The sequence below is a fragment of the Hydra vulgaris genome, chromosome 04 (assembly GCF_038396675.1).
Source record: "Hydra vulgaris chromosome 04, alternate assembly HydraT2T_AEP".
Taxonomy (NCBI): domain Eukaryota; kingdom Metazoa; phylum Cnidaria; class Hydrozoa; order Anthoathecata; family Hydridae; genus Hydra; species Hydra vulgaris.
The window spans coordinates 27,021,606-27,035,525 of NC_088923.1; the positions used below are offsets into that span (position 1 = coordinate 27,021,606).

General features: G+C 28.9%; 1 protein-coding gene across 1 annotated transcript in view; it reads right to left on the reverse strand.

Annotated features, from left to right (window-relative positions):
- Window positions 1-1,835: 1,835 nt before the first annotated feature.
- Window positions 1,836-13,920, reverse strand: part of LOC100213386 (translocation protein SEC62) — a 33,570-nt gene continuing 21,485 nt past the window's right edge. Inside the window, exons 7-9 of the mRNA XM_065795929.1 lie at window positions 13,562-13,622; window positions 13,211-13,330; window positions 1,836-2,272 (exon numbers count right to left, since the gene is read on the reverse strand). Coding sequence (XP_065652001.1) covers window positions 1,908-2,272; window positions 13,211-13,330; window positions 13,562-13,622 — 546 coding nt within the window. The 3' untranslated portion in view covers window positions 1,836-1,907. The remainder of the gene's footprint in view (window positions 2,273-13,210; window positions 13,331-13,561; window positions 13,623-13,920) is intronic.

Consider the following 13,920-nt stretch of genomic DNA (forward strand, 5'->3'; position numbering starts at 1 on the left):
TTATTGATCTTCCTGAAACTCTCACATCTAAGGTGGCATTGTTCGCTGACGATACCAACATTTATTCTTGTCTTGTAAGAAGCCAACACTCTCTGATTGCTTTGAGAAGCATTTGAGCTTAAAATGGATTTCACTGCTACAGCATGGAGCTCTCAGTGCCTAGTGAACTTTAACTTCGATAAAACTCACCTTTTTTTTAAATAGCTAATCGTTATTACAATAATCTAGATCTTTCTATATTTATGAATGGCGATGTACTTGATGAGTCTTCTAGAATTAACTCTTACGAATCTGCTCACCATTTTCTTACACTGGATTCTATTCTTTATCTCTATAAATTTCTAATTCGTCCTTGTATGGAATACTGTTGCTATATCTGGAGCGTATCTTCGAATGATGCTCTTTCTATTTTAGACAAGGCGCAAAAACGCAATGTAAGCATAGTTGGACCTGCTCATGCAGCCAACCTTAAATCATTTTCACATTGTCGCAATGTTGCTTCTCTTTCTCTTTTTTATAAATACTATAATGAGTACTATAATGGCAAAAGGCTTAATTGGTTACAAATATATAGTAAAACGAAGTCACCGAATACCAGTGAAAGAAACCCTCGTCTACAGCAGGGAAAGAGTTAAAGCTGTGTGCATTGAAAAAAAAGGACACAGCTTACTCAACAAAATGTATCAAGTCAAACAATGTTATAGAAATGTTTAAAACCGGTTTTCAAATGTATCAAAATTTATTTGAAAAACCGCCAAAAACTAAATCAAACAATCTGACTGTAGAGGATAAAGTTTAGGCAGTGGCGCTAATTTGAAAGGCAATCAAGTTACTCTGTTATGTGTGATTAAAATTTGATGAAATTTTTTTGAAAGTCGAACCCCATATTTACATTTGAAATAGTTCAGAACGAGGCTAGTTGAGCTTAGGCAAATTGGGTAATTAAAATATGTCAAAAACTACGCCTCGCATGGCAAAACACCACAAAATGGACGAAAGTTACGAAATTAGATTGGTAGCGCAATGCGCAACAAAAGGTTGTTGGATTATTTTAATTTCAAAAAATCATTACACATCCTAGAAATACTGCAAATTTTCAACTTAAAAAGGTTGAATTTCTCAGACAATTTTGATAAAGCTTTTTCTGGGAGTCAATTTAAAGTAAACAATTCAAAACAACACTTTTAACTTTCCAATAAAAAAAAAATATTTGTATGGAAGCGTCCAACTGTGCGTTGTCCACCTATATCGTATAAAGAGATTCACTGCCCAGAAGTTTGATTAATTTTAAAAAAGCAATATAAGTTTTAAAACCATTTTTTTTGTTTATTTGGTACCAAGCGAATTCAAGAACGCAGCTTCATTTGCTGTTTATACATTTTGCAAATATAGCATTAGATGCAAATTAGTGACGCCATACATATATATCAATATTTATCTATACTTTTGTTGTTGTTGTTGTTAATTCACCTCTCCAAGGCCCAGAAGGCCACTACAGACGAGGAGGCTACTTAATTGTGGTTATAACCCTCTCTCAACTTTATAACTCCGAAACACGAAACTTGACGAACAAGGCCGCTGCGCGGAGAAACAAGTTGTATATATATATATATATATATATATATATATATATATATATATATATATATATATATATATATATATATATATATATATATATATATATATATATATAGGGAGCTACCAGGGCTTCAGTACATACATCAACTGACTAAATAGGGAGGCGTTAATGCAAGAAAATCCTGCAGAAGATCAAGAATTATTACTTCAAAAACCGACACATTTTGAAAAAACTATAAAAAATACTCCATTAATAAAATAAAAATAAATATATATTAAAAAAAAACTTTCAAATAATATTTCACTTATACACTTAAAACAAAAAATTAACATTTAGCTTCAAATGTATCTTGTTTTGTATTTTTTTCAACTTTCACCCAATCTTCATCTTTGATACTTTCAGAACTTTCTTCACTCTCATTACTATAGACTTTATCTTCTTCATTTTTGTTTTCAATTGAAGAAAAGCTTTTAAGATCTTCTAATTTTTCTTTTTTTAAGTTCTCTTCATTTTTTATTTTATCTTTTTTGAATTTCTTCTTGCTTTTATTATCAACTTTGCTTTCAGCATATGTGTATAAAGGAACAAAAGATTCAAAAAACCCACATTCTGCAGTGAGATTAGGAAGAAACCAAAAACGGACGTTTCCCATTGTGAACATAAATATGAGCGCAAAGACAATATATCGTACTGAAACAATAGCGATACAAAAAAAAATCATGATTCCAATAATGCTTGCGTGTATTTTGCAAATAAAGTTAAATATATATATATATATATATACATATATATATATACATATATATATATATATATATATATATATATATATATATATATATATATATATATATATGCATACACACACACACGCACGCACGCACACACTCACACATATAAAGCATGCGATCGTTAAGTTTGGAACGATGAATTTTGTCTTAAAACTTGTCACTAACACATTAAAATTTTTTTTTTTTGCGTAATTACATTATTTAATGATAGAATTAATTAAAACCATCAACAAAGTTGTCAAAATATTTTTTATTTAAAATGTCATCAGAACAGTTAGAAAAGCGAAAAAATTCTGTACAACTATCTACAAAATCCTTCTGCATCGTTACTTTCATTCGATAAAGCATCTGAATCTAGCAAAACTACTGTTTATATGGTCATAAAACGATACAAGAGCTCTCTATCTATCGAACAAGCAAAAGGATCTGGAAGAAAAGGTGGTTTTAAAGATAAAAAAGGAGCAATAAGTACTCGACGATCATTCACGCAAAATACCGGCTTATCGAACAGAGAACGAGCCAAAAGGTATCAAGTTTCAGAGTTTTTCGTCAGGAAAGTTAAGAAATTTTACAATTTCAAGTATTATCGAGCCATTAAATATATAAAACCGATCAGATAAGGAATCATTGACTGCTAAAATTCGAGCACGAAAACTTTATGACGAAGTGCTTAACACATACGTGAAATGTGATTTCAAACAGCTTCCAGGTCCAAAATTTTACACTTCAATTGTTAGTGGATGTGTCAACAACAAGTTTAAGTATAAATCATTAGATAAATTTGGTAAGAATCTTTTCTTGTGGCAAGCAAAATGCAGCTGGGGTTTGAGATCTCAAGCTTTCGTCACATCGTCAACTTCAAACTCGGATGTTTACATCAAGGAATGCTTGCAAGCTAGACTTTTACCATTTTATCGAAGTCAATGTCCCCTGTTGGTTCTGGCCTGATCTTGCTGCTATCCAATATTCTAAGAAGCCCGTAGAGTGGTACAATTCGAGACATCAAATTCATACCAAAAAGCTTGAATCCACCAAACTGCCCACAGTTCCGTCCCATTGAGAAATTTTGGAGAATTGGCAAAGGATATTTGCGTAAGAGTGGCAAAACAATAAGTACAGCTAAAGATTTGCACTGTTGTAAAAAAATGAAATATTGCTTGATATCATGACCCAGAAAAATCCTTTGAAGGTATGATTGTACTATCATTGGTGGTTACTGGGATATAGGTTCCTAAATCTGATTACACCGCCCATGGAAGAAAATCCGTTCTCAAATTTGCATAAAATCGCATTAAAAAAACTGCATTATATTTAACTCTCGAGCAATAAAACTCAATTTTTTATAACTTTTACTTTTATCAACTTTATAAATTTTACAAAATTAAAAAAAAAATGGAGCTTTTTTTAGTTTAAAAAAGAATATATGAGATATCTGTATCAAAAAAATTTAAAAAAACCGAAATTGGTTTTTTAAACTACTATGACAAAAATATGGGAAAAAAGGTTGAGCGTTAGTTTTTCAATTCATTTTCTTATAGAAATAATATCTGAATTAAAAAAATATATGCCAGGTTTAGCAAAAAACTGCTAGGAGAACAGGAAGACTGTTTCTTGTGTCTTGGCAAGGCTAGTCACTTTTTAACCAGCTTCATGACACTTCAATAATCCAAAAGTCCCAACTGGCATTTGTGAGCGTTGCCGCTTCAACTTTAGGAGGCTTGAGGAGGGGAAGCTTTTAACCCAACTACAGCTGTTTGACTTCTCCAATATCAAAGTCCATCCTGTTACAAGAGATTCAGTTTGTAATTGTTTGATTTGCTCAGTTTGCAAAGAAAAGCACAATTCTCCTCATCTAGTCTTGGCAACCCAGAAACCTAAAGCAAACCAGTACTCAGTTGAAAGAAGATGTTCTCAATGCTTTTCAATAGTTGGCAAGGGTCTCCCACATAGCTGCTCAAAGTCTACCTTGCGAAAGAATTTAGCAGAAATTGTGTTGCACTGCAAAAGAGTTGCAGTATCAGCCATCGCCAACAAGGAAGCTTCACCCCATGGAACAGTTCGTCTTAGTAGATCTAAGTAGAATAGGAGGCCTCTCTACTCCAGTTCTTCCAGGTAACATTGTATTAGATATTTAGAGTTTAGAATCATATTTTAAGTATATGTAATGCATAATAATGCAAAATCTCTCTTAATTATTATTTAAAAGTGCATCTTCAAGAGCAAGATGGCTTTTTAATAAAGAACCAGAACTGACAGCAAAAGTTCTTGCTTATGTGCAACACAACACAGGGTTGTCCAATTCTGGTGTGAAAAAGCTGGTGTCAACACTAAATCTTGTTGTTTAAAGTTGGATTGCAGAAAAGAACTTCCTCTCCAAGTTTGATCAGTTGAGAAAAACTTGAAAGTCATTTTACCAAAACTTGGATCAAAGTTGCAACTGACAAGGGGCACAAATCAGGAGGATAAACTTGACATTCACTGCAAAGACTTGAAAGCTCTTTGTCAGCAAGTTCAACAGCGTTGAACTGTGCATGCCGCTAGTAGCTGTACAATCTTTGCGAGACAAACAGGCGCTGATTTGGGATTAAAATTAAGATGGACGGTGAATCGTGCAACTAACAAGTCAGGTGTTCTTAGATATGCAAAAAAACACACATCTTCAGCACTAACTAAATTAAACGCACAAACACATTCGTCTTCAATGGGCCAAAGATCATATGACTCGGGAAAAAGAATGGCAAAAGATTGTGTGGTCTGATGAAAAAAATTCAATCTTGATGGTTCAGATGGCTTCAATTATTACTGGCATGACATTAAGAAAGAGAAAATATTTTCAAAAAGAAGGGCTATGGGAGGCAGAGGAGTAATGATTTGGGGTGCGTTTGGTTAATTTGGAAAAAATTAATAGGCTTTATAACTACTAAATTAAATGCTGCAGGATATAAAAATTTGTTGAATAGTCATTTGAATGATATTTTGCAAAAATTTGGTAACTCGAATTTTATTTTCCAGCAAGATAATGCTCAAGATAATGATAATTCATAGAGAAAAGTCAAATATCTCATGGTTTACCAGCAAGAAAATTCAATTATTAGAATGGCCAGCACTCTCACCTAATTTAAATCCCATCCAAAACGTATGGGGCATCTTAGCAAGATGTGTTTATGCAGAAGGGAAGCAATAATTGAATGTCGATGAATTAAAAAAGGCAATTGTACATGTTTGGAAGAACATATCTTTTGCAGATCTTAGAAAACATTTGAAAAGGTATTCCAAATCAAATATTTGAAGTTATTCAAAATAGTGGCAATAAAACAAAGTATTAATAATAAATTCAAATTGCAATATAAAACATTATGGAATTTTGTAGAGTAAAATTGAAATAAGGTTATAATTTTGCACCATCATTTTTCTAAAATTTCAAGTCAGTTAATGAAATGAAACCAGACTCTATTACAAATGAAATATTAACCTTGTTAGATATTAAGCAATTGAATAATTTAAAAATAAATGTTAAATTATTTGTGAGATCTTGAATTTTTGGTGAGGTTATAAATTTTCATCGCACTGTATGCTGAAAAAATTGAGTTAAGAGTTTCCTATTTACAACTTCAGGACACCACAATCACTCCCAAGGTTCATCCTGTCATTCACCATGTTCCACAATTCATCCAACCCCACAATAGCTCTTTTAGCTCTTTGGGAATTTATTCAAAGCAAGCAACTGAAGTACTCCATCATCTTTTCAGTGACAATTGGCAAAGGTACAAGAGACCAAGCAACCACCCAGAATATGAAGACAGACTGCAAAGATGCATCACAGACTTCAACAGCAAAAAAATTGATTAGGAATATTACAAATCAGTTTGTTTTTCTCAAGAAAAAACAACTAGAATTAAAACTTTACTTTGTAAGAATCGAAGAAAATTGTTATTTAACAGTGAATTTACTGCATTATTATTTTTTTTATGTTTTTGGGAAAAAATTCTTAAAAACCAACTTTATTAGTTACTTATCAGCTATGTATTTAATGGGATTTGATGCAAAATTTAATGGATTTTCTTCCACGGACAGTGTAACCAGATTTAGGGACTTATAACCTAGTAACCACCAATGATAGAACTATCATACCCCTAAAGGATTTTTCTGGGTCATGACACCTAGCAATATTTCATTTTTTTACAATAGCGTTTGATTAGAGAGTGGACATTAAAAAAAAAATTGGAAAAAAATTGCCAAAGACACTGTGCAGAAATCGATGCCGTCAATTATTGTAAATCTTCGCTTATTTATTTGATGCAACGAAAAATATTAAAATAAAAAGCATTTTTATAATGTTCAAGTTCCTTAGATGAAAACAAATGTTGAAGTTTTTGAATTAGTTTAGTTATTTTATATTTTTATTTTATTTTTCATTGTTCCGAATTAAATGATCGCATGCTTTATATATATATATATATATATATATATATATATATATATATATATATATATAAAAATTATGTTAGTGTATTTTACAAACAGAGTGCTCAATGTTCTAAAAGAACAGTGCAATAATACATTAGTAAATACACTTATCTAATTTTTGATTACTTCATCACTGTGTTCCACCATCAGTAGGTTCATCAGGAAGAATGTCTAAACATCAAAAAGTTAAATTTATAGAAAAAATATTTCACAGGAAGTTAGGAATTGATGTAATTAGTTATGTAATAACTGTGGTATTTTGCAACCAGGAAGTTGCATCAACTACCTTAGATAATTGAAAAATCATGAAAAGATTTCTTTAGAAATTGGATAAATTTAGACTGGTCATTTGCTTTTACAATTTTTTAAAAGAAACTAGTTTTCATGTCTGCATTTAGAAATTAATTCAGATTTTTTATTCAATAAATTTTCTTGATCTAAATGAGTAATAATTTCAAATTTTTCTTGTAAAGATAGTATACATTTTTTGGAAATGTTAATATAGGCAGGCGCAGTTTTTAGGATAGACCAGTTTAATTTAAAATTAATATTTTTTCTTTTAGTTGCCAAATATATTTAGACAGCATAGTCTCTTTTGAGTACTTTTTATGTTTAAAAGATTGTTTGTGATTGGCATAACGTTTTTTCCATTTGCCCTCGAAAAAATATTATAGAAATTTTCAAAAACATTGGCTTCCAAATTGAGATAAACATTGATTTAAAAATTGTGAATTTTCTTGATGTCACATTTAACTTTTATTATTTGAATGAATTATCGTATATTAATTCAAATTCGAATCATCCCCCTCAAATCTTAAAACAAATTCCCATTTCAATTAACAATAGACTTAATCAAAACTCCTCTAATGAAAATATTTTTAACTCTTCCAAACATGTGTATGAAGATGCTCTTAAAAAAAGCGGATTTAAAAATTTCGAGCTAAAATTTGAAACCCAAATTGCAAAAAAGCGAAATAGAAATATAATTTGGTTCAACCCTCCGTACAGCAAAAATGTTTTAACAAACATTGGCAAAGCGTTTTTAAAATTAGTTGATAAACATTTCCCTCTCTCTAATAAATTGCACAAAATTTTTAACAGAAACACTATTAAAGTAAGCTATAGCTGTACAAAAAATATTGAAAGAATTATAAAAGGCCATAATTTTGCATTGATTAATAAAAATGAATTTCTCAAAGAAAAAAATACTGAAAATTGTAACTGCAAGCAAAAACTTGACTGCCCTATGACTGGCAAATGCTTATCAAAAAATATTATTTACAAATGCATTGTTTCTTCGCAAAATAACCCTGATAAACATTATATTGGCTTAACCGAGGGCAAATGGAAAAAATGTTATGCCAATCACAAAGTACTCAAAAGAGACTATGCTGTCTAAATATATTTGGCAACTAAAAGAAAAAATATTAATTTTAAATTAAACTGGTCTATCCTAAAAACTGCGCCTACCTATATTAACATTTCCAAAAAATGTATACTATGTTTACAAGAAAAATTTGAAATTATTACTCATTTAGATCAAGAAAATTTACTGAATAAAAAATCAGAATTAATTTCTAAATGCAGACATGAAAATAAGCTCCTTTTAAAAAATTATAAAAACAAATGACCAGTCCAAATTTATCCTAATTCTAAAGAATTCTTTTCATGATTTTTTAATTATCTAATGTAGTTGATGCAACTTCCTGGTTGCAAAATACTACAGTTTATTATTACATAATTAATTATTACATAATTAATTATAACAATTCCCAACTTCCTGTGAAATAATTTTTCTATAATTTAAAAACTTTTTTATGTTTAGACATTCTTCCTGATGAACCTACTGATGGTGGAACACAGTGTTGAAGTAATCAAAAATTAGATAAGTGTTTTTACTAATTTATTATTGCACTGTTCTTTTAGAACATTGAGCACTCTGTTTGTAAAATACACTAACATAATTTATATATATATATATATATATATATATATATATATATATATATATATATATATATATATATATATATATATATATATATATATATTTATATATATATATAAATATATATATAAATATATATATAAATATATATATATATATATATATATATATATATATATATATATATATATATATATATATATATATATATATATATATATATATATACACACACATATATACATATATGTGTATATATATATACAGTTGTTGAAAAAGTAAAATAAAAAAAAGTAAAACAATAAAAACATTATAAAACATTATATATATATATATATATATATATATATATATATATATATATATATATATATATATATATATATATATATATACACATATATACACAAACACACATATATATATACACACACATGCATATATGTTTATATATAGTAAGTTGATAAAAGAAAAAAAAAGAAAACATTATAAACATTATAGAACAATACATACAGTAAATTCCTGGTTGTTCGAATTGGTACTTTCCCTTTCCAATTTCCCTCTTATTCGAAGCAATTTTCATTACCCGTGAATTTTTGTTAACAAACTTTATCTGGTACAGGATTTTCAGTTATTCGAAATTTTGGATATTCAAAGTGAATTCTTATTCCCCTAGGAGATTCGATTAACTGAGAGTTCACTGTGCACGCGTGTGTGTATATACATATATATACACACACATACGCATATAAATACCAAGTCAGTTAAAAAAAAAAAAAGTTAAGCATTTTAAACATAAAAAAATAAATTTTTTTATTAAGAAAACAGCAAATTTTGAGTTCGCACCCTAGTGGAAATATTTCTTATGAAAAAAAAGTACACTAGAAATGGATTACATTTTCCAAAAGACTGTACCTTGTTCTGTTATGACTTAGATTTTGAAAATATTCTGTCGACGCCTTTCAAAAAAAAAAAAAAGGGGGTTAAACAGGCAGGTCATGAACTTTTGGTGTTCAAAATAGGTAACTTCCAGATATGGTGCAAACTTTAAATTTTGTAATACTTGATACTAGTATCAAATGAGAATGTTTTACAAAAAATTACGATAGAAGCCTGGGAACAATATTCACCTGAAAAATCAGGGCCCACTGTCCCAAACGTGGAAACAAGAAAAAATTTCTTTTTTTGCAGTATCTTAAAATAGATTAAAAATCATCAGGAAAATTAATTTATCTTTAAAAAATTTCTTATTGTTCATAAATGGCAACAAAGGAAAATTTGAAACCCCCTCTATTTGAGGGGGTTGTCAACTTTATGAGCTCATAACTTTAGAATATTTTTAGAATAGTTTTTTACTAAATGCGAATTTTACAGATGAATTTTACAGATGAATTTTACGCGAGCTCATGGTAGAGTTTTTTAAAGTGCTTTCATTGCCCCCTTTGTTAAAAAATATTTGAACTAATTTGAGGATATTGTTCCCAAACTCTGATCACCATGATTTTTTTATTAACATATTATTTGTGTTGATGTGAAAATGCATATCTGAAAGTTACTTACTTAAAAGAATAAAAAATCTTGAAATTGATCTTTTAGTACATATTCAATTGTTTTTTAATTAGAGAATGGTTTAAATGGCGCAAATTAATGCTTACGTTTATATTTATTTCCACTTACAATCAATAAAAGTTTATAAAAGGTACGCATATTTATTATTAGATATTTGATTTTAAAGTAAATCTGTTAAAGAAGGTATGTTGGTAGTTGTACATAGCAGTGGCTTTAAGCAGGCTTGGTGGATAGTCTTTACGGTTACTAGAAACTTTGTATCCACTCTCCTAAAATTGTTAAAATCATAATGAACACACTCAGAGGCCTGTTCAGACCAAAAACATAATCCTTTATTTGGATTGGAATTTTACATAAGTGAAAGAAATTCACATGTATGCTTAATAAGAGCATGCACTTTCAGTGACACTCGTAAACCAAGTTTAGCATAAGCATCTTTGTATTTCTTAATGGTTGACTCATATTCAGGTAACAAACTAAACCAAGACATACAACTTCAACTGATTTTAAACATTTAAAGAAATTAACTATAGAAATAATATGTTAATCTCTTTCCAGTTTGAAAGATTTTATTAAATCTTTTAACACATGCATATTTTTTAGCATTTTTTAATAATCTCCACCTTTAAATTGATTATTGTGCAGCTTAGGCCTTTGAAAACCTAAAATTTGGTTTCACTGGTTTGCCGATAAGGTAGTAACCATAGGTTACAAATGTTTTTCAAGATTATCATAAAACCTGTTTGCATTTCCACAAAGTAAATAAAGTTCCATTGAAGCAAGAATTTCAATAACTTTTATGTCATCTGGCAGATCAACCAGTGGAAGTTTAACACAACCAATATAAGATGCAGCTGAAAGCTTGAATTTAAAAAAAATCTTTACAGAAGGTTTGTAAGCATTAGCTAATGAACGGATACTTTTTTTTACATTACATTCTGTCACTTTTTCTATAATATTTAAATAAACTTTTAAAATTTCGCCTCCAACATCCATGCCCACCTTTAAAAAGTAATCTTTTGACAATTTTCTTTCCTTTATTACTGTCTCAACAAGTCTTTTAATGTTTTTACAATAAACCAACTGTCTGCAATATTTTTCAAAAATCATTGCTTTAACATTAAAATTATTATTCAAAAACCTTCTTCACGAATTTCTCTCTAACATTGCTTTCAAATAATTCTCTTCCCTTCCAGCTTCTAAATATACAAAGAACTTTGGCTCCCTATGTATTATTAATCTACAAGTGTTCAACTGGAAAAAGCGCTTTCGAAGAGCTTTTGTTTGTTCAACGACAATGGCTTTACCTTTACCTGCAACCTTGATTTTATCACCCTCCTCCTCAACTTTTCTTTTCAATACTTTTGAGCATTGAACTTTGGCACCTTGTCTTAATATCTTAATATCAAAAGAAATTTACTTCCGTGTTTTCAGTTTTTATAGTTCAAATATTTTATATGAATTTCTTCATTTCAAGTTTAAAATATTAAATCAAAACTGAAAGGTTCGCCATACCTTCGTCAAATTCTTCTGTTAAGTTTTTTCTTCTCATTGTGAGAGTGCAAGGGTGGGGTAATCCTCTTCCAATGACGAACCTACAACTTTTACATATTTTTATTTTTCCAAGTGATGCCTTTACTCTTCCCAACTTAATTCTTCTCTATTTTCAGATGTTTTTGAAGTAATTGTAGTTCGACCAATTTCACAAATGTCACAAACACAGAATGATTGGTTTCTGGTAAGTATACTTACTTTCACTTTTGAGAATTCATACAGTTTACTCAGAATGTTTTTCTTCTTTTTCAAGTCTTTTTAATGCTTTTCTACATTTAGTGCAAATGTCATTAGGAAAGTTTCCATTGTTCAAATCAAATGATTTTAAAAAGAGAATACTGCAAATAAATTTTTTTTGTTTTGTTTCCACATTTGGGACAGTGGGTCCTGATTTTTCAGGTGAATATTGTTCCAAGGCTCCTATCATTGTAATTTTTTGTAAAACATTCTTATTTGATACCAGTATCAATATTACAAAATTTAAAGTTTGCACCATATCTGGAAGTTACCTATTTTGAACACCAAAAATTCATGACCTGCCTGTTTAACCCCCCGTTTTTTTTTTTGAAAGTTGTCGACAGAATATTTTCAAAATCTAGCTCATAACAGAACAAAGTACGGTGGTTTCAAAAATGTAATCCGTTTCTGGTGTACTTTTTTTTCATAATATTTCCACTAGGGTGCGAGTCAGTAAAATTGTGCTTATATGGTTATTTAGAAAAATGATGAAATTGCTTGGTACTCAATGATTTATTTTAATTTTTACTTAAGCAATATAAAAAATAAAAATAATAATAATAAAATAATAATTACAATTTTTATATATCTATTGCTTATAAGATTAAAAAAAAATTGATTGTGGGAACAAGAAAAAATATCCCCATTAGTAACCCACTCTCTCTTTCTTTATTTACATAAATACATACAAACAAAACACACACAAATATATATTAGCCCTCAGAATTAGGGTCGACATTCCGCAATGCCGACCTAATGGTGTTTGAGTTTGGCAAAAAACTGCTGACCTCGTTTCAATGTTTTATGGTAAATGTTTTATGGCTTTGTGTCAAATTTTTTTGCCAACCTAATGCTGAACTTTAGTAGTTGAGGTCATTTTTCCTAATTTTCCTAATAATATGTATGTATGTATGTATGTATGTATGTATGTATGTATGTATGTATGTATGTATGTATGTATGTATATATATATATATATATATATATATATATATATATATATATAAAACACATATTTACACAAAAAAAATCAATGCTAATTTCAAACTAAAATGAACTTACACAATGCAAGAACAAGAATACCACCAACAAAAATTGCACCAGCAACACTTAGATACCAGCTATATTCTCTGACGCTTTCAGGCCATAATGGAAACAAACAAACAGCAATTACAAACAGCACTAAAATTAAATATCTATCAAATATTTGTTTTTAACTTAATATTTTTTCATACTGAGACAAAATGAATGATGAATTTTGTCATAATATATTTTGATGTTACCCAAAAGCATTCAGATATTACATAAAACCATTAATTCAAATTTTGTTTGTGTGTTTAACATTTTGAAGTATGAACTAGTATTAAACATTGCCAAAAAGAAAATTTAAACTTCAAAAACTAAAAAAACTACCAAGTATTGTTCCAAGAATTAACTTCCAGCAACTAACAGGGTCATATATCCAAACATATGCCTAAAAAATATAAAATGATTTAGAGATGTAGTGTTTTAGATATCTATCTATATCTATCTATATATGTATATATCTATACCTATATCTATATATATATATCTATATATATATATCTATACCTATATATATATATATATCTATACCTATATCTATATCTATATCTATATATATATAGCTATCTATCTATCTATCTATCTATCTATCTATCTATCTCTCTATCTATCTTTCTATCTATCTATCTATCTATCTATCTATATATATATATATATATATATATATATATATATCTATCTATATA